Below are 20,448 nucleotides of genomic sequence, written 5' to 3'. Positions count from 1 at the left end.
AGTCAATGGGCGCTGTTTGTGCGCCACCAGGTGGTGACTGGTGGTACTGCAGTTTATTAATTTGGGAATAATGGAGTATTCTGAGCACTGGTATTTTTGGGAGTGGTTGGTCTGTGACCTCGCAACACCCAGGCTTATTACCGACTGCAACCAACGTTGTTCGGTTGCTTTAGGGAAGCAGAAATCCCTGCGCTGCCGTCCAAGCCTCTCGTGTTTCTGGATGCATAAAGGACATTAGTGCGAATGACTAGAATGTGGTTACAGGTTTAGGTGAACGCATTCATTCGATACCCTGCAAGTTAAAATGTGTATTAAGTGCAATTCTTCGAAAATCTTAGAGACCCGGGAGCCGGCCTGTTCATTGCACCAAGGCAGATAGTGTGAATCGGGCAGTGGAGACTGCGAGAGGTTACTAAAGTACCGTCACGTGAGGACTCGAAATTTACCCTGAGCTCAAACCACACCAAAAAAAAATATATAAAAAAAAAAAAAAGTCCAAGATTTCCAGCCATGCAAAAATGGAAGAGAAAGGAGTCAGAAAAGAACAAAATGTTAGGAGGCTGAAATAAAATTTGACATTATTTACACAACACACTAAAGGGAGCAAAATACGTGGGGTATTGTATAATGTCCTATTGGTCAGCATAGACAATCTGGCTGCTGCATGCTTAGTGGGGAAAAAAAAGGTGAAAAAGCATTTTTGATATTTGATGGTTCAAGAAACAGCGCCACTTGCGTTTATGGGTTGTGTCCGTTATTGCAGCTCATGCACATGAGGCTGCAATATCAGACACTGCCTGTGGTGGCGCTGTTTGGCGATAACTTTTGGGAGGGAGAAGTTTCCTTGCGGGAAGCCTATATAGGAGGGGCCATATAATCCAGGCAAATTACTCCTCGGACTCCATAAGGCCCCCATTTTTTTTTTTTCTTGTATAGCCACTGTAAATAACACGAGGGGGCGACAAGATCAAAGCTTAGATGCATCACTGAGAATAAAGCCCGGGGTTCCCAACGCAGTAACACACGTCTCCAAACCAGGGCAGGAGGTCCACCTTGACTGGGAGACATCTGTCACCTTCCATAGGACAATCAGATCTCCACATCTCCCTAAAATGCTGAGAAACGTCTTCTTGAACCGATCTCGAGTTACATGATGTTTTCTTCTCCATTCGCATCTAAAGCTACATCGAGATTCTACTGGCTTCCCTTTCCAGAGAGCAATGCATTGTGGGAGTTCACTTGAGCTGAAGTTACAGCTCGGCAGGTAGTTCACACATCTGGCAGCAGGTGGCGCTAAAAGGCTGTCGGTTTCAAGAATTTTCAATGCAGCTCTGGATGTGAACGGAGGATACAACATAAAATGACTCAAAATCAGTACGAAAACAGTCGGGAATTTTATGCAACTTTCTAGAGCTTAAAGGGCGAACTCCATGTTTAAAATTGGCATTAAATAAAAAAAATTAAAAAGAAGAGCAATCAGCAACACAATATGGTAATATATAGCATTCTCCTGGTATATACATGCAAAAAAAATAAAAATGGCACATCACCTAAAATGATAAAAAAAAAAATGAATAAGTGAAATACTTTCGAGCAGACATATGGTACCACCTTAAATTTCAGATGGCGCCATAAGGTTGCAGCTCAGGGGGAGGCATTATGGCTAAGGCTGTCAGTACTTGAGCAGCAAAATGGTTAAATTACACCCCTATTTCTAGGCAGTGGAACAGTCCTCTAAAGTTTATTCCACTAGGGCATACGTTGCAATTTTTTTAAAACTATTTTTATAAATAATTTCCATGCAGGACGCCTTTTAAAATAGTCACGAAAAAAAAAAAAAAAAGATATAAAAAGACGGCACTACACAAATATCTTTGCAGAATTAAAAGCAGAGTTAAATAGATTAAAAATCGCAGGCTGGTCCCCCCCCCCCCCCAGTAAGTAATGGCGCAACGCTGGATGATGCCACTGTGCACGCTGTGAAGGTTGACTGTAATCTATCCAAGATCCCTAAACGTGAAAACCCATCTTTGTGCTACTCTAAACGCCACAACACACGCTAGCAAAAAATGACATAGAAACAACACCGCCGTTTGCTTTCCTGCAGCTTTAAAAATAAAATAAAAATACAATACAATTTACGGCAATTTAAATTAAAACATCAGAAAAAAAAATTTGAATTATAAATCACACTGTACATCCTTTAACATCTGCAGAGCGAATATTTTTCCCCAACATAAAAAACTAAACAAAAACAAAAAAAATCTTGAAAAAAAATTGAAAAATATTAAAAAAATAATAATAATATACAAGCAGGATGTTAACTGAGAGGTGACACAAAGCTTTTTTTTCCCCCCCCTTTTTTTTTTTTTTTTTTTTTACATATTTTCTACAAGCTGGAAAGGACAGAAAGTCTTGGTGCAGGTCCCCAGATGTTTCCATAGACTTGCCCCGCCGTTTTCCAGACTTCTTCTAGATTACTATTATTACTGAGGATTCTGCAGACCATAAAAATAGTCCTTGATGTTACAAATTCTAACCCGGTGTTCAGGTAGCCTGACCGCAGCCCGGTCCGGGTCTTACTACAGGATGGCACAGAAAAACTTTTTCTCTCTGAAGGGGTTTTCCGAAGCGGGCACTGGGGTCAATAGCGGGTCCTCCTTGGCGTGGGCTTCGCAGTACGCCATCAGATCTGCAGCTGCTTTGGATACCTTCGGAGAAAAAAACAAAAACAGCAGGTCTTAGGATATTCACGGAGCAGATTTACAATGCAGACATTTCCGGTATATTCACACAAGACAAATTTGTTGCAAAACATAATTCTGGGACTGTCCCATTCATCCGCTTCGCTATAGTCCATGCGGCTGCAGCAGAAGCGACCCCATTCCCATGAACGGATTATCAGTCCCAGAAGTGTCTGTAAGAAATGAGTAAATTCACACGTGGCGGATTGACAGCAGATTCTACCCAAGCACAATCTGCAGCGCGTCCATTCTGCTGTGGAAATACCGCCGACTCCTAGGGAACGTTCCCACGTTGTAGAGAGCAAAGCCTGCGTCAGATTAGCAGCATTTCTGCAATGAAATTTGCAAGAAAAATGCACGGCTTGGGTTTTTTCTGCTGTGGATTTCTAGCAGAAACGCGATTTTCTGATGCAGTAAATCTGCAGCATTTCTGCGACGTGTGAACGTGCCCTTACCATGGATTTCACCAGTTTCAATGTAGCAAACACAGTCTCCTACTATTATCCTGACAACTTGGGCCTTTTAATTCACTGCTTGCTGTCAGTGAATGGTAACCTGTCACCAGTACAGTCACCTGTACTGATCTAAAACTTCTCACAGCTGAGCATTTGCTACAACTGTTTCCAGTCTAGGCACTCCCTATGTGTATGTAGAGACCAGTTATAGGATATAGTGGTATACGGGATGTCACAGGCTGAAACCTGGGGAAGAGGAAAGCGAGCTGGTGCTGGGTAGAAGTGGGTGCAGGAATGGAAGAGAATTTTTTTTTTATTACTTTGCCAGCTTCCTGCAACTTTGGTAAAAAAAATAAAACAAAACAAAAAAAAAATAAAACTTGGACGACCGCTTTAATAGTCGGAGTACATTGTTACCTGCACTGATACAATGTAACAAACTACCAGGATCAGAAAGAGACGTGTGATGTCGGTGAATTAGAGGATTGTCTAGACTGCATGCAATTGTAGCAAACCCCCAGCCTTGCAGGTTTTCAGTCTCTGGCTGTTGTGTAAAAGAATATTCCCATTTGCAGAAGAATCGTCTACACAGAGTATATTAGAGAAGAACCTGTAAAGTCCAGTCCTGTCTTCAGAGATGAATGACGACTGCCCGCTACAGTGGCAGACCGCTAGGATACGCCATCACTTTACGGTCGGTGGGGGTCCAATGCCAAGATTGAATGGGAGGCAGCACTAAATCAGGTGGCGGTCCTGGCGATATGCCATCACTTTATAAGGCTACTTTCACACTAGCGTTTTAGTTTTCCGGTATTGAGTTCCGTCACACGGCCTCAATACCGGGAAAAAACGCTTCAGTTTTGTCTCCATTCATTGTCAATGGGGACAAAACAGAACGGAGAACTCCAAAATGCTTTCCATTCCGTTTAGTTGCGTTCCCAGACCGGAGAGCAAACCGCAACGTGTTGTAGTTTGCTTTCCGTCCTGGGATGTGGAGCAAGACCCATCCGGCATGACCCCCAATGCAAGTCAATGGGGACGGATCAGTTTTCTCTGCCACAATCTTCCACAATAGAAAATGGAACCGTACCCCATTGACTTGCATTGGGGGTCATGGCGGATCCGTCTTGGCTATGTTAAAGATGATATAACCGGATCAGTTCATAACAGATGCAGACGGTTGTATTATCCGTAACGGAAGCGTTTTTGCTGAACCCTGCCGGATCCAGTAAAAACGCTAGTGTGAAAGTAGTCTAAGGTTCTAATATCCCTTTAAATATGTTCTGTATTTCCTGTAATCATTAGGATGTAATGTATATATTAACCCCCAATCACACAGGCCCGTACAGCGGGGGCCACGCTCTCAGAAGATGAAGGATTTGCTGTGTCAGGAGCCTCCATGTGTCACTTTCTGGTATCAGGAGATTTCAGCTTTCATTTGTTGTCCTGTCAATCACTGTCGGCTCGAGTGCAAACGCAGAAGGAGACCTGGAGGTCGTGAGCCCTGTGTGGACGGGGTTAAATAAAAGATGCTACACCACTGCTGGTCACAAGGGTCAGATGTAGCAGAGCTATATTTGTCAAAGGCTGCAGCCAGGGACGTAGCTATAGTGGGTTCAGAGGTAGCAGTCGCTACCAGGCACAGGAGCCTGAGGGGCCCGAAGAAAACACAAGGTAGTCGCATGCTGGTCAAGTTACACCTCTGGCTGGAGGGAAGGGGTTAGGTCAAAAATTTGGCATGGGGGATGGGGGTGCCATTTCAATTTTTTCCCTCAGGCAGCAGAAAGGCCACGTGCTTCCCTGGCCACAACTGACTGAGGAAAGGGGGGCCCAGGCTGAACGGTTTCAGCTGCAGCATTTGTACTGGTGGGCTTCTTCCAGCACCAGGGACCCCTCTGCACCCCCCCATAGCTAAGGTTCTGTACAGCAGCTCAAAGACTTTGTATCCTGCTGACACAGCTGTAGTATTCATTAAAAGAGAAGCGCCTGATACACTGAAACGAACCACACATCATGTTATGGCCCTGTTCACATTCTGGTACAATTTAGTATTTTTTTTTGCAGGCAAAAATTCTACTGGAACTGGAGAATGTATGTAGACAGTGCTTCCATTCACCAACAGCAGCCAGAGGTGCTGAAGAACTGGAATGCAAAGTCTATTAGAACGTTGTCAGACCGGCTGGTTGCAGTATGATGGAGCTGCTTCACCATTGCATTCAACGAGCTGCAGTTAAAATAGGTGCCGCTGCCTGGGGGGCCCTCCTGATCGCTGGGGCCCCATGCAGTTACGTGGTCTGCATAGTGGCCGTAGCTCGGCTTCACCCAGACCAGAGGTTCGCCCCAGTCAGAGTGCCTTGTTGACCCCCTTAGCTACGCCCCTGCGTGGGGGCACGGCTACTGGAGTCAGTCGTCAGTGTTATGTATGTATTATTCAGCAGATTGGGGATGCTCCCTGCCTGCGCCTGGAGACCACTAGGCTGCTCTGAAACAGCAAATTTTGTGAACCCCTCCTAGCAATTAAATAAAACATGCACTCCCTCCCCGGGCTCCGATGTGACACGCATGATCGCCTATTAAATATGATCCAGACTTCTGCCTCAGTCCTGTACTGTACATTACGTCAATTAGAAGACAGCCGAAACATCCGCTGCTTAAAGGGGTATTCCCATGGCACATCCACTCACTGCAGCATAAATGTTTGATAGTCCCGCGTCTATGTGGAAAATCAGGGTCCCCCGATGCCAGACCCGCCACATGCAGGCAGCGAATGAATGGAGAGCTGGTCGCATATATGCAAGGCTCTCTCCATTCACTTCCACAGCCGGACCCCCATACTCCACACAGGTGCCGAGGTGGGATCTGTAGCAGACATTTATCCACAGTACACAGCCATGTTGGAAATTTTCCATACTCAAATTCAATATTCTGCAATTTTATAGTTTATTTTCACTTCATTCTCACCAGCTTTAAAATCACTGCTTACTGTCAGTGAATGAAAACAGGGTTGTTTAGCTCAGGAGTGTCACTGATGCACGGTAACAAATGATAGCTGTGTGAAAGTAGGGCTAGGTTAGTATGCATTTTTACTCTCCGAATGTAACAGTAATGTTTTTATTTACTGACAGCAAGCCAAGATCTGAAATTTAAAGTGTAACTGCCATGTTTTCATCAAAAAGATCAATTTTAGCACTGTTACTGCTGCTACATGCATTATGCATAAAGCAATCTTTAGTTTCTTCACATACAACTGTTTTCCTTGAGATTTTCCCTTAGTTTCAGGCTGTTTTAACCTCTACAATTATGAGGATCTTCTCAAGATGGCTCCTCTGCCAGTTCTCCGAGGCCAAAACTGCTTTCCCTCACTTCATACACACTTGCTGTAGCCAGCAGCTTCCTGCTAGCCAATCAGATTGGATTACTGAGAGACACGCCTCCTCACTCTGAAGCCTAATGCAGGCATGCAGTGTGAAGGACCGCCCCTCTGTCTCTGTTTAAACTAAAGGGAAGACAGACCAGCTATAGCAACAGTCTTTTAAGGGAGCAGTGGAAAGGGACAGAGGACATTAATGACAGCTGTTATTATAAGGTAATTACAGATCTGTTGACATTCATTGACAGACTAACTCAGGTATACATGCCTAGCGCTAATAAACTAGCAAATAAAAAAAATATGACAGTTACACTTTAAATCCAAAGTATGATCAAAAGGTGAATAAATATATAAAGGAACTATCTTTCCAAAAATAGAATTTCCCCTGATGTGTAGAATGAGACAGAGCTAGCAGAGTCATCTCATTGTCATTAGAGGGCAGGGCCAGCAGAGTCATTACAAGGTAGGGTCAGAGGTCATCTCATTGCCATTACAAGGTGAGATCAGCAGAGTCATCCCATTGGTGACCATGCTCTCGAATGACAATGAGATGACTCTGCTGACCCTGCCCTCTAAAGACAATGAGATGTATCTGCTGATCCGGCCCTCTGACAATAAAATGACTCTGGTGAACATGCCCTCCAATTACAGAGTATTCTCATCATTTGAGGGCCATATCAGCAGAGTCATCTCATTGTCATTGGAGGGATCGTATCAGCAGAGTCATCTCATTGTCTTTAGAGGGTAGGATCAGCAGAGTTATCTCATTCGAGGGCAGGGTCAGCAGAGTCATCTAATTGTCATTTGAGGGCCATATCAGCAGAGTCATCTCATTGTCATTGGAGGGCATGGTCACCAGAGTCATCTTGTCATTTGAGGGATCGGATCAGCAGTCTCATCTCATTGCCATTAGAGGGATCGGATCAGCAGAGTCGTCTTATTGTCTTTAGAGGGTAGGATCAGCAGAGTCGTCTTATTGTCATTCGAGGGCAGGATCAGCAGAGTCGTCTTATTGTCATTCGAGGGCAGGATCAGCAGAGTCATCTTATTGTCATTGGAGGGCAGGATCAGCAGTCATCTTATTGTCATTATCTTCTTGTCATAAGGTGGGGTAATGAGAGTAATCAAATTTTTATTAGAGAGTTGAGTCACCAGCTTTCCTGCCAATTACTGGAGACTGTCCTAGTTTATGGACACTTTTCTGGCCATTAATCACCAATAGCTATAGCTGCCCTGCCGCACAGCCTTCACTCAGGATAGGAAGGAAGTGTGTGCCTCCAATATGGCCGCCACCAGGGAAATGGTAAAAAAAAAGAAAATTAAATAATTCCAATGTGAAAAAAAATAAGAGAACAAATATTAACATTACAGACAAGATTTCTCTTTTACAGACTCGCGTATAATGAATGAACCCTGAATTAAACAAGACATTCCCTTTAAGGTGTTTTTAGTAATGGACGTCTTGAGGACGCACCAAGAGTTAACCAGAGACTTAATGGCATTAATAGCTGTCAACATGAAAACAGCGGGGAGTGTTGGTTTATGAAGAATCCAGCCCGGCTAATGGCAGAGTGCACATCTTGATGTTTTAAATTATCCAAATACATCTGCGTCTTCCCGTCTCTCCCCGTTTGATGTATTCAGCTCCATTATTCATGGCACCATGGGTGGAAGCTTTGCACACACAGAGAAGTCACTTAATTCTAGAAATCACATTGTGCATTAAATCCACTAATGAAGGAAAAGTTCATCTGGATTTTTTATTTCCGTTGTATTAATTTTTTAGCAGAGTGTGGAGGGAACAGAATTTGTATTTAACACATGGATTAAAAAAAAAAAAAAAAATGTAGTCTGGCAGGTCTAGAGAGGCTGGGATGGGTGTAGACTACTAGTCGGTAATATTCCAGATTTATTTCAAATTTATAGAATAAATAGATCCCATGGGGTGTGAGGTCATCCAGTATGGCGGTTTGTGACATCACCACCAGTCATGTGTCAAAATTAAGACCAGCAGGGACCTGGTAATCACCAGAACAGGGATCAGTGAGGTGAGCATCACTTTATTTAATTTGTTTTTAACCTACTGAGTCCTTTGCATACATTTTCCATGCTGGACAGCCCCTTTAACGAGAGGTGGCCCAGGGATATATGGTCTTCACAAGCGTAAAATATACTTATAGAAATGTAGTCATCTCTCCTGACGCGTTGCATTCCCCATGTAATAACATCTTTTCATATAACTGTATGTTGAGCCATTTCTCTATTATTCCTACTAAAATGTAGTAAATGCACTTACAGCAGTCTGCAATGAAAGTCCATCTGGGACTGGGTGTTATCAGTTGGGAGTGTGTCCCTTCACCGTCTGACACTGGCAGCACTGATTGGATAATGTCAGACTGTGCATGGAAACACCACCCAACTGGTAACATCTAGATGGGCCTTTATTGCAAAATGATAGCAGTTTATTTCTATAGTTCCAGTTGGAATAATAGAGGAATGTCACAATATAGAGTCATAAGAATAGATGTTGCAGTATTATTACATGGGGAATACTGATGGTTACTAAATTAGGCTTGTCAGGAGCCGATGACAGCTCTTTAAAGTCCATCTGTCATTATATTTGTCCCTATGACACCGGCTGACCTGGTACATGAGCACTTGGCAGCTTAAGGCAGTGTTGGTCCCATGTTCATATGTGTCTGCATTGCTGAGAAAAATTAAGTTTTCATTGCGTGGCCCTGTCAATCAAAGTGCAGAAAGAGCTGAGCCTCTAGGTGTAATGGACACACCCCTGTTGCTCCTAGAGGCTTATTTGCATATATTAAAACATCATTTCTCGCTCGTATCATTGGGGGGACACAGGGCCATTGGTATAGCTGCTGCCGTGTTGGTCCAATGTTCATATGTGCCCGCATTGCTGAAGAAAAAAATGAGATTTTTGTGGACTCACCTGTAAAATCTCTTTCTCGCTGAGTTCATTGGGGGACACAGGACTGTGGGTATAGCTGCTGCCGCCACTGGGGGGTGACACTAGGCTAAAAAGTATTAACTCCTCCTCTGCCGGCTAGATCCCCTCCAGCCTAGATAGAGCATATCAGTTTGTGCACAAGCAGTAGGAGGAAAATAAATCAGAAATTAAATAACATAACAATAACCAGTGGGTCCGAACCCAAAACTGAGGACCCTACCAGTAAATCAACTGCCGTCACCTGCGGCAAAATTAGAAACAAAAACAACGGGTGGGAGCTGTCCCCCAATGAACTCAGCGAGAAAGAGATTTTACAGGCGAGTCCACAAAACTCTTGTTTTCTCGCTCATATCATTGGGGCACACAGGACCGTGGGACGTCCCAAAGCAGTCCACAGGGAGGGAGAAACCACACTCCCATGGAAGCCACAGCTGTGGGAGTCTAAGACACCACAGCCCGCAAGACCTTGCGGCCCAGGGCGGCGTCTGCCGATGCAAAGGTAGGCACCTGGTAGAACTGACACTAAGCTAAAATACTGATATGCTCTCTCCAGGCTGGAGGGGATATAACTGGCGGAAGGAGCTTTTTTTTTTTATCAGATCATTTTTATTAAAGGTTTTACATACAGCCAATTAGTCAGATAAACCATACATTATATGACAATAGGATATCAATACAGTAAAATAAATCATACTTTATCCAAATCAGCACGTCAATAACACTGCATCAAATAAACCTTTATTAAATCTCCCAGTCCCCCCCAACTCCCTTCCCACCTCCCCCTCTCTGTGTGGTCATCGCCCTCGACATGGACAAAAATGCTTCTCTTACATCTTAACTTCCAAATCCCCTTGGGACCATTCCATTCCAAATATGCATCAATCTGAGACTTCCCCCCAGGTCCAGCCAGCCACACCTGCCATTGCTTCTTAAATTTCTGTACAGTGCCTCTTTTAATATAGATGCCACTCTCCATGGATATCATATGATTGACCATATTTATCCACTCCGATTTAGTCGGAGAGATCGGCTGTATCCAGTGTTTTGCAATGGATTTACGTGCAATGTACAATAATTTAGCAATTGCTCATTTATAATCATTGGTGGTTGTTAGGTCCTCTACATACCCAAGATACCCCACCAGTGGAGTCTTTGGTAGAATAACTCCATAGCTGTTTTCTATTTGTCTATACACTCCACACCAGAAACGCTCCAGTTCTGTACAGGACCAAAACATATGAGCCAAGTCTGCATCCGGGGCAGCACACCTAGGACAGTTAGAGTCCGCACGTAGACCCATCTTAAACAGGAGTCGTGGCGTCTTGTATACCCTATGAATAAGGAATAATTGCGATCGCCTATGTGCCACACTCATAGATATCGTGGGTACTGCCCCCAAAACATCCCTCCATTTTTCCTCCGACAGTTCCCCAACATCCCTCTCCCATTTAGCCTTAAGACTGGTTAATGGATCACATACTACTTTATCTAGTAGACTGGCATAAGCCATGGAGATAATCGTGCGCGATAATCTGGCCTGCACTACTGAATCAATCACCGGCATGGAGTGCAGAGCTAACACTTCTTAGCCTAGTGTCGCCTCCTAGCGGCAGCAGCAGCAGCTATACCCACGGTCCTGTGTCCCCCAATGATACGAGCGAGAAATTATGTTTTAATATATGCAAATAAGCCTCTAGGAGCAACTGGGGCGTGTCCATTACACCTAGAGGCTCAGCTCTTTCTGCACTATGATTGACAGGGCCAGCCAGTGAAAATTTAATTTTTCTCAGCAATGCGGGCACATAGGAACATGGGACCAACACAGATGCCTTCAGCTGCCAAGTGCACATGTAACAGGTCAGCCAGTGTCATAGGGACAAATCTGCTGACAGATTCGTCATTGGATTGGAGGAACTAGGACCTCCTTACTAGGGGGTTAGCAGACTAGTAGTGTCAGGCAGCAGCTGAAACAGGCGCGGTTTTTATTGTTGTATAATCACATCACTGACTAAGGCATAGGAAGTTACCGTTCGACCTCGGTACTGATGTATTGTACAGGATATATGTGTATACTTCATACCTTTATTCTGTCTATATTGGCTTCCATTTTCAGTTGCTCTACCAGCTTCCTGGCTTGTGCTATGTTGGCTGTGTTATTGCTCGCCATTAGGCTGCCGGCTTGGCTTCTACGCTGTGCTGAAAAATGAAAAGGAAGGAAATTAGTTGACAAGTTGCCTGCAGTTGCCTGCATTAATTATCACTAAGTGCATTACTTGAAAGATACGCGTTAGGAAATAATAGACGGCAGGGGCGGATTATAGGGAGGGCAGATAGACATGTACCTCGGACCTGAGGGGCCTCCACCACGATCCTATCCAGCCGAGACGTGGCCAAGCATGCATGTGGCTCTCCCTTTTGAGGTCCGAGTTGGTGTGTGGTTTTCTTTACTCCCATAGACTTGCACATGAACACCACCTCTACTATACATGTCTGGTATAGGGGTCTTATAGGGTCCGGATCCCAGATTTGGGATGAGGGCCCCCACTAACCTTTATCCATCCACCAGCAATTAATAAATGTATAAAATACAGGACAGGGGTTCATGGGAGCCTCAACCCAACTGATTTCACAGGATCAATATCCCTGGTGTGACCTTTCCATTCTTAGAAGTATTGATTTGTGAAACCTCCTGGAGTCAGTAGTATCTGAGATGTGGCAGCGAGTGCTGAGCTGTTAGAACTTGGGACTGAGGTCGTGTCGTGACTTTGTGCCAAAGGAAAGTAGTCGAACACAAGCCTACCCCAATACACAGGGATATCGTCTATCCGCAGCAGCCCGAGAGGCCTCAAAATAATTTAGATTTAAAAAAATGCCCGTTCTTCATTTCCAGTCCCAGGGTAATAGGAATTTCTGTTATACCCTAAATATTTATTTAAAAATAATGTTTATATTTCCATGTTTAACTGGAACAGTAAATAAAGGAAAAACTACATTGTAACCAATTGAATACAGTTTTTTTTTTGTATTGTATTTCCTTTAAAAAAAAATTGATGTTTCTAATAACTTTTTTTAAGATAAAACATAAAAGGCAGATGACTATTCTGCTTTATATTGTTGTTTTTTAGTATTGAATTTCCTTTTTCTAAAAAAAATAAAAATAAATTATATTATATATATATTATAAAACATAATAGAAAAACTATCATTTCATTAGGCTTCCTTTACAGTTTTTGTTTTTATGTCAAAACCTTTTTTTTTTACCACAATTTTTTTTATTCAGTTGAGTTTTCATATGTGTTTTTCTGTATCTCTACCCTAAAGAGATGCAAATATTTTCTGTGTAAAATTATGTCCCTCCAATTGTTGAGATTGCCATGGATGGGGTTTTTTCATTCCCCAATACAAAATTCTTATTTTGGGGAATTTGTATTTATTACCAGATAACATTAGTCCCCCTGAGATGAGGCAGGGGTAGGGTTGGCCGACCAGTCGTACAGAAGGGGGGTCTGATGTCATGGACTCGGTTGCCTGTTATCATTTCCCTCATGCGTGCACAGTGATAAAACTCTCAGGTAGGATTTTCTCCCCCACATCAGAGGGATAATAAACATGGTGATTACATTTAGCGATAACTCCTGCATTTTAATGACATTACTGTCAAGTCGAAGACAAATGAATGTGCACCTGTCACCTTTGCATATCATAGGCAGCCTATAATAATACTGGGAACCCGCACCAGATGTAGACAAAAACAGCACAGACAAAAAGTTGGACCATAGCAGCCGGTGAAATCGCTTCCGATTTTCTAACCGGAGCCGTAGTGAAACCTTCCTTCACAAGGAGAAAAGGATTATTTTGACGCCCTACCCTGTCCAATGAAAAGTGTTGATGCTCCCGTGTCACCCACCGAGCACCCGCCACGGTAGCTCATTCTGGATGCGCCGCTGCAAGGGATCAGTGATCCGATTGGTTCCTAACAGCAAGAGCTCCATTGACTTTTATAGCTATAGAACACTCAGGGGAATTTCAGGACGCCACCATATACATTAGTCAGCTGGTCCCACCCAAACCGTCCGACTGTGTATGGCCACTTCTGGGATCACGTGCCGTACATTTGGTAGATGATCCCGGCCTGAGATTACTACCTGCAGCGCATGCGCGAGTCTGAATCTTTCACTAAAGCGTTAGAAATAGATTCAGACTCGCGCACGCGCTGCTGGTTCTGATGCCAGGCTGGTATCACAAGCTGGATGTATGGCACATGATCCTGAAACTGCTGGCCGCACGGGGTCGTACGGCTTCTTGGACAAACACTTTAGGGTCTATTTTTTTCTTCTAGAACTGAAATTGGAGAAGCCCTTTAAAAGGGGTGTCATCTACTGGAAATGATCCTCTTTTATCGCAGTGGGCCAGTCGAGGCAAAACATACAAATCCTATGATCCGGCATCCAACAGTCTGGTCATTTCTATAAACTGGAAGTTGAAGGAACCAATACAAACTGCAGACTCTCTAGCTGCAATAGTCTGTAGCTATTTAGCTGCTGGGAGCTGTAGTCCCCCGGAAGATGGGGGTAGGGATGGGGAATAGGTTGGGGGACTGTCAATCTAGAAGATTCTTATCCTTCAATGTAATTGATTTCTACGTATGTCCGTTAAAACAGTATTTATCAGGTCCAGTAAATTCCTGATTAAAGGGGATGTCGCATTTAGCGACTCCATTTTTAATACACCCTATTAGGGAGTAATTGGAGAGGGTCCTTGGTTCAGGATACTCATCACCAGGGTGAAGAGTGGTTACAAACAATGTCTCTCACTCTGGGAGGACCTGTCCTGCATTACATAGACAGCTAATTGATTTCAATGGGCACCGTGTAATGCTTCACTTCTCCTGCGGGGGCACTGCAGGGAAATTGAACACTTCCTGCCAAGTTTTCTAACAGATCAGGCTGATCATTGCAGGTCCCAGGAAGGGAACACTTTATGATAAACTTATTGTCAATGGGCCAAAGAGTCCAAAGTGGAAAACACACCCTTTAAAGGGTTTTTTCCAGGAGTTCAATACTGATGGTCTATCCTTAAAATGGAAAAATACCAAGATTAAACCAGGCACTCAAGTATGGAGCATTGATCAAAATTTAATAAAGAATAAAATATATCGATATACCATAAAATATAAAATAACATAAAATCATACAAATTCACATAAGGAAAACCATTAATAGCAGCAATATATGGCCAATAGTTTCAGCAGCTTAAATTTGAAAGACCGCAATCCTTATTTCAATCCAATGAAGATCAATCTGAACAGAGGTCTATGCAGAGCTCCAGGCGGTTTGATTTTGAAAAACCGCACCCTTAGTTCAGTTTGGGAAAAAGATGCAGCTTGAAACAGTCTAGGCGGTTTAGATTTAAACAGCCGCCGCCCTTATTTCAGTCTTAAGAAAAACCGCAATTCCAAATATTATAAGAAGTCTTGTGAACAGTCGCCGGTCTTATTCGGTAATAGCAGAGTGTGACTATGCACTAAGGTGGCGTCCCACCTATTCGAGCAACTTTGTTACTTTACCTGGCCGGTATTATCTTGTCCTGTGTCCGGAAGGGGCCATCCAGAGAACCCCGAAACGCGTATGGTCTAATACCTCGTACCGGCATGCTGGGACAGTAGCTCCCCTGGACTCCAAGATTAAAAAGCTGTGACTAAGAGGAACGAGCACCGGAGAAACAGCCACAAACATCGTTCTGTAAGCGGATATCCGGATGACTTTGTACCCACAGCATATCTTTTCTAGGTCCGGACACAGGACAAGATAATACCGGCCAGGTAAAGTAACAAAGTTGCTCGAATAGGTGGGACGCCACCTTAGTGCATAGTCACACTCTGCTATTACCGAATAAGACCGGCGACTGTTCACAAGACTTCTTATAATATTTGGAATTGCGGTTTTTCTTAAGACTGAAATAAGGGCGGCGGCTGTTTAAATCTAAACCGCCTAGACTGTTTCAAGCTGCATCTTTTTCCCAAACTGAACTAAGGGTGCGGTTTTTCAAAATCAAACCGCCTGGAGCTCTGCATAGACCTCTGTTCAGATTGATCTTCATTGGATTGAAATAAGGATTGCGGTCTTTCAAATTTAAGCTGCTGAAACTATTGGCCATATATTGCTGCTATTAATGGTTTTCCTTATGTGAATTTGTATGATTTTCTGTTATTTTATATTTTATGGTATATCGATATATTTTATTCTTTATTAAATTTTGATCAATGCTCCATACTTGAGTGCCTGGTTTAATCTTGGTATTTTTCTATATTTTATGTGACTGGGTGGGTCATATAAACCAAGAGCACCTTAAATCCATTACCCAGCTGTAGTGATCCACAGACACCCTGTTCTGATTTCACCCTATCCTTAAAATAGGTCATCAATATCAAACCCCCAGAACACCCGCCAAACAGCGGTTTGAAGAGGCCGTGGCACTCCGGTGAGCACCGCAGCCACTGACGTCAGGTTCATTGGTGACAAGGCCTAGGTGCAGTTCACTGCCATTCAAGTCAATGGTCTGGGTCTGCATTTCCAAGCATAGCCACTATACAGTGTATGGCACTGTGGTCTGCAAAGTAATATATTTCAGAAAAGCAACAAATTTGCGATTTTTGTAAGAAAAAAAAAAGCAATGAAAACACCCCCCTGCACCCCCACCCAATTATAAGAGGTCTTTCTACAGCAGTGCCAGTCTCTCTCCCTGCAGTCCCCTGCTAATTGCCAGCTGCCAGCTTGAGGGAAGCCATCGCTTGGCGCGGGTTCTATGCAGATTACAGTTCAGCACATGAGATCACCCGGTTCCTGAAATAACAGGCAGCCTTATAATTTATCCTCAATGGAGAAAATCACCTCCCTCTGTTCTGTATGGCATAATGGCTCCTAGGAGAGGCGGCGATGTGGGGTCTATACAAAGCTAATTTAAGGGGATGGCCTAGCTTTTGACAACTCCATTTTACATTCCTTTAAGGAGACTTTTAGCTGAAGGGGGTAGTGGGGAGGGGGTGAGGGTCCCCCGTTTTGGACCCCTCCTCTATAAGCCATGTCTAGAGCCGCTCTCAGCCCCGGCCTGAAATGCGTCAGCATCCCGTAACTTGTACAGTCACAGGGTCTTCTAGACTTCTATCAATGACATTCAGTCATTGTATAATAAAATATTCTGAAGCTTTCTGATTTGCTTTGTGTTTCAATTCTTCACCATTTTCAAGAGCTCTGTTTGCTGTGACTGAAGGAAAGCATTTGTGTTAACATACAGAGGCCGATTACTGGTACAAAGCTAGTAGTTTTCACAGCTGAGAGTTTGTCACAGTCTAGTTAATCCTCTCTGAGCTAGAGACATTACATGCACATTTTACTACAATGTATCCGTGCAGATGAAGTGTATCATCATGGGTTCCTGGCTGTTTAATAGAAGACTGGATTCAATTGAAGCAAACTCTCAGTTGGGAGAATTTGGGAAATCTATTGGAAGTTGGTTTCACACATACAGGTAAAATTCTGCTCCTGTATTACACCCGCAGGTCCCAGCCCAACTGCAGGTCTAATACCCAAACTAACACCATCATAGATCAGACCCGTGGTAATATGGGCATAAACATTTTCCTCTATTACGCTTCATGAACCTGGCCTAAACAAGAGTGTTCGCCTTCATTGACAACAAGCAGAGATCTTGAAAATGGTAAGGGACTGAAATAAAGTATGTGAAATCCCTGCATAGTTTTTTTTATTTTTATGCAGTGGCCACTAGAGGTTTTCCATTTAAATACGTAAGCGGCTGTTATGGCAGCGTGCCCACCACCGATCCACTCCTTCCAGTGCTCTGCTCACCCTCTCTGTTGCTCCTGGACTCGTGGCAGCTTGGACCCACCGATGTTCCTCACCTCCTAACTCATGGATGTCAAACTCATGGCCCTCCAGATGTTGCAAAACTACAACTCCCATCATTCCCTGATAGCTGTAGTATGCCCAGGCATGATGGGAGTTGTAGTTTTGCAACAGCTGGAGGGCCACGAGTTTGACATCCCTGTTAACTGGTAGGCTCAGCTGCCGGAGTAACACTGCTCTGTCCACCTCCACACGGACTAAGGCTTCTTTTCTGTTATCCCTGTAGGGTGCAAGCTTCCTCTGAATCTTAAATGGCCAGCACGCACCATAATGTTCCCCAGCCAATAGCTGGCCATCGTAGGCTACTTAAGGCATCTTCCCCCGGTGGGAAGGTGCCTGAGCAATAGGTTCTGGTTCTCTAGTTTCCTGCAAAGGTCTGCCATTTCTCGTTCTTCTGCCCTTGTACTGACCTCTGCCTGATTTCTGGATTCAACCCATCACTGACTTCTACCTAGTCTCTGTGCTGAGATTGAGCTGCCTTCCCTAACCTTGGCCTGTCCCTGACTACGATTTTGTCTGATCCCTTGGTGTTCCACATCAGTGGCTCTTGAACCTAGTCAGGTCAGTTTCTCTCCTGAACAGAGACTACTCTGAGAGGTAAAATCATGGTGGTTCCCCAACAGCACAATCTAGATCCCTGTATAGGAGTTAAAGGGTGAAGGCCAAGGGGGTCACTTAGGTAACACCGTTAGGAGTAGTCCCAAGCGAAATCTGTTCAAGTGACACAACAGATCCACATCCGTGACCCTTCACTCCAGCTCAGAGAGGGATCCTGGACAGGTGGACTGGGGTTGTCCTAATGCAACAGTCCTTTTCAACTCCTTCAACCTGGATCAATGACATTCTGATTAAGGGTACATTCACACGAACGTATTTCGTTTCAGTGTCCGTTCATTTTTTTTTTTGAGGATTGGATGAGAACCTATTCATTTCAATGGGTCTGCCAATAATGCGGACATCACACCGCGTGCCATCTGCATCCATATCCGTTCTGTAGCCCCGCATTTTTTTTAAAAAAAAATAGAACATGTCCTATTCTAGTCCGTTTTGCGAACAAGGACAGGCATCGTCGTTACAATGGATCCGCAAAAAAAAACAAAAAAAAAACGCATGCCATACGGACGTTATCCTTTTTTTTGCAGATACGCAATTTGCGGCATACGGTCGTGCGAATCTAGCATGTAAATGACTAGAACAATTATTTCCGACCGAAGAAAATACTGTTCATCTATGGAAAATGAACTCTTCATGCAGTGGCCAAATAATGAATTATCAATATACTGATTGTATCTGGGACAAAACCGTCCGCAATGAGCTGAATGCATCAACAAGTGAGCTCCTATCCATCGGGGGAAGATGAGCATTCCCAACACTAGATGGCCTGAGGGTGTTTTCTGGATAAAATAAATATTAGCGTCTAGGAAGGGGATTACTATGTGCCAGATATTACAATAAGCAGCGTAGAATAGGGAGAACATCAAGATCGGGGGCAAAAAGTGTCATCAGGAGGGTGACAATATCCTGCAGGGATGCTCAACCTGCGTCCCTCCAACTACAATTCCCAGCATGCCCAGACAGTCTACAGCTATCAGAGCATGTTGGGAGTTGAAGTTTTACAACAGCTGGAGGGCCGCAGGTTGAGTATTCCTGCTATAGAGAGTGATACGTCATATACACCGCACAGTAGATGTGCGGGAACCAGGAGCTGAAGAATGAGGTATTGATAGTAAAATTCCTTTAATCTCACATCCGATCATCTGGCCATTCAGGCAGCCTCCACTTGTTCCTTGCACAGGACTGATAAACTGGGGTTAAGCAAGGAAATAAAGATTAAAGGGGTATTCTCATCTTCTAAAAGGATGGTATAAGGGCAGCACGGTGGCTCGGTGGTTAGCACTGGTGCCTTGCAGCGCTGGGGTCCTAGGCCTACATCTGCATGGAGTTTGTATGTTCTCCCCGTGTTTGCGTGGGTTTCCTCCGGTTTCCTCCCACGCTCCAAAGACATACTGATAGGGAGCTTAGATTGTGAGTCCCATTGGGGACAGCGTGATGCTAATGTCTGTAAAGCACTGTGGAATATAGTAGCGCTATATAAGTGCATACAATAAATAAATATTGCTAGGATAGGCCTCATCTGTTGGGGTCCCCAATCCTAATGTAGGGGCTGCATCGTTGTACTGCCTGTACAGTGGCGCCCCCACTCCCCTGGTTGTGCAGGGAACTGCATTTGATCTAAATAGGCAAAATTGTGACAGGGTAGCTGAGCTAAATCAGCCCTCCATCCCCTTCATTCTCAGGAGTAGTGGTGGTCCCAGAAGTCGGACCCCCGGAAACTACTACTCCCAGAATACTCTATTCATTTCTATTGGAGTTACAGATGAGCAAGTGTGCATGCTGAGAGTAGTAGTTTGGCAGCAGTTGGAGTGATGAAGGTTGCTGACCCCTGTGCTTGGGGTTACTTTATCTAGTTTAATATCACAATTCTTATAGGGCTGCAGTTCATTCCATATCAGTCTCTGCTGTGTCAGCTCCATGGGGACCGGCTGAGACATGAGGTCCTCATAGCTGCTTCCCTGTCCCTTCCCTGTCCACAGGTTAAAGCAGCTATAATGATCCCGACACTAAATTCATTAAATGTTAAGGAAATAAATAATTGACTATAATTGAGTTTTCGTGAACCTTCCATGCATTTAGTACAAATGGAGATCGGGTTATGCAATTTTAAAGGTGGGAATTTAGCTGCCGACCTGAACTGTCCTTGCTTCACCCCTGTATGCAAGAAGCTAATATTGAGGATTAGAAAAACATGTCTGCTTTCTTCCTAAAACAGCGCCACCCCTGTCCAGGGGTTGTGGGTGGCATTGCAGTACAGCCACATCCAGTTCAACAGAGCTGAGCTGCAATACCAGATACAAGCCATGGACAGGCGTGTTGCTGGAAGAAAATAGTCATGTACTTCTAATCCTGGACAACCCCTTTAAAGTGCTAT

At 44.0% G+C, this 20,448-nt stretch overlaps 1 protein-coding gene across 2 annotated transcripts in view; it reads right to left on the bottom strand.

Annotated features, from left to right (window-relative positions):
• Positions 1–2,092: 2,092 nt before the first annotated feature.
• GNG2 (G protein subunit gamma 2) overlaps positions 2,093–20,448 on the bottom strand; it is a 56,225-nt gene continuing 37,869 nt past the window's right edge. For both annotated transcript variants that reach the window (XM_044272232.1, XM_044272231.1), the window contains 2 exons: positions 11,618–11,733; positions 2,093–2,711 (listed from right to left, as the gene is read on the bottom strand). In XM_044272232.1, the coding sequence (XP_044128167.1) occupies positions 2,583–2,711; positions 11,618–11,704 (216 nt within the window). In that variant the 5' untranslated portion in view covers positions 11,705–11,733 and the 3' untranslated portion in view covers positions 2,093–2,582. The remainder of the gene's footprint in view (positions 2,712–11,617; positions 11,734–20,448) is intronic.

The sequence above is a fragment of the Bufo gargarizans genome, chromosome 11 (assembly GCF_014858855.1).
Source record: "Bufo gargarizans isolate SCDJY-AF-19 chromosome 11, ASM1485885v1, whole genome shotgun sequence".
In the NCBI taxonomy this organism is placed as follows: Eukaryota; Metazoa; Chordata; class Amphibia; order Anura; family Bufonidae; genus Bufo; species Bufo gargarizans.
Note: the sequence above shows the minus strand (reverse complement) of the source record. Positions and strands in the feature narration are given on the sequence as shown.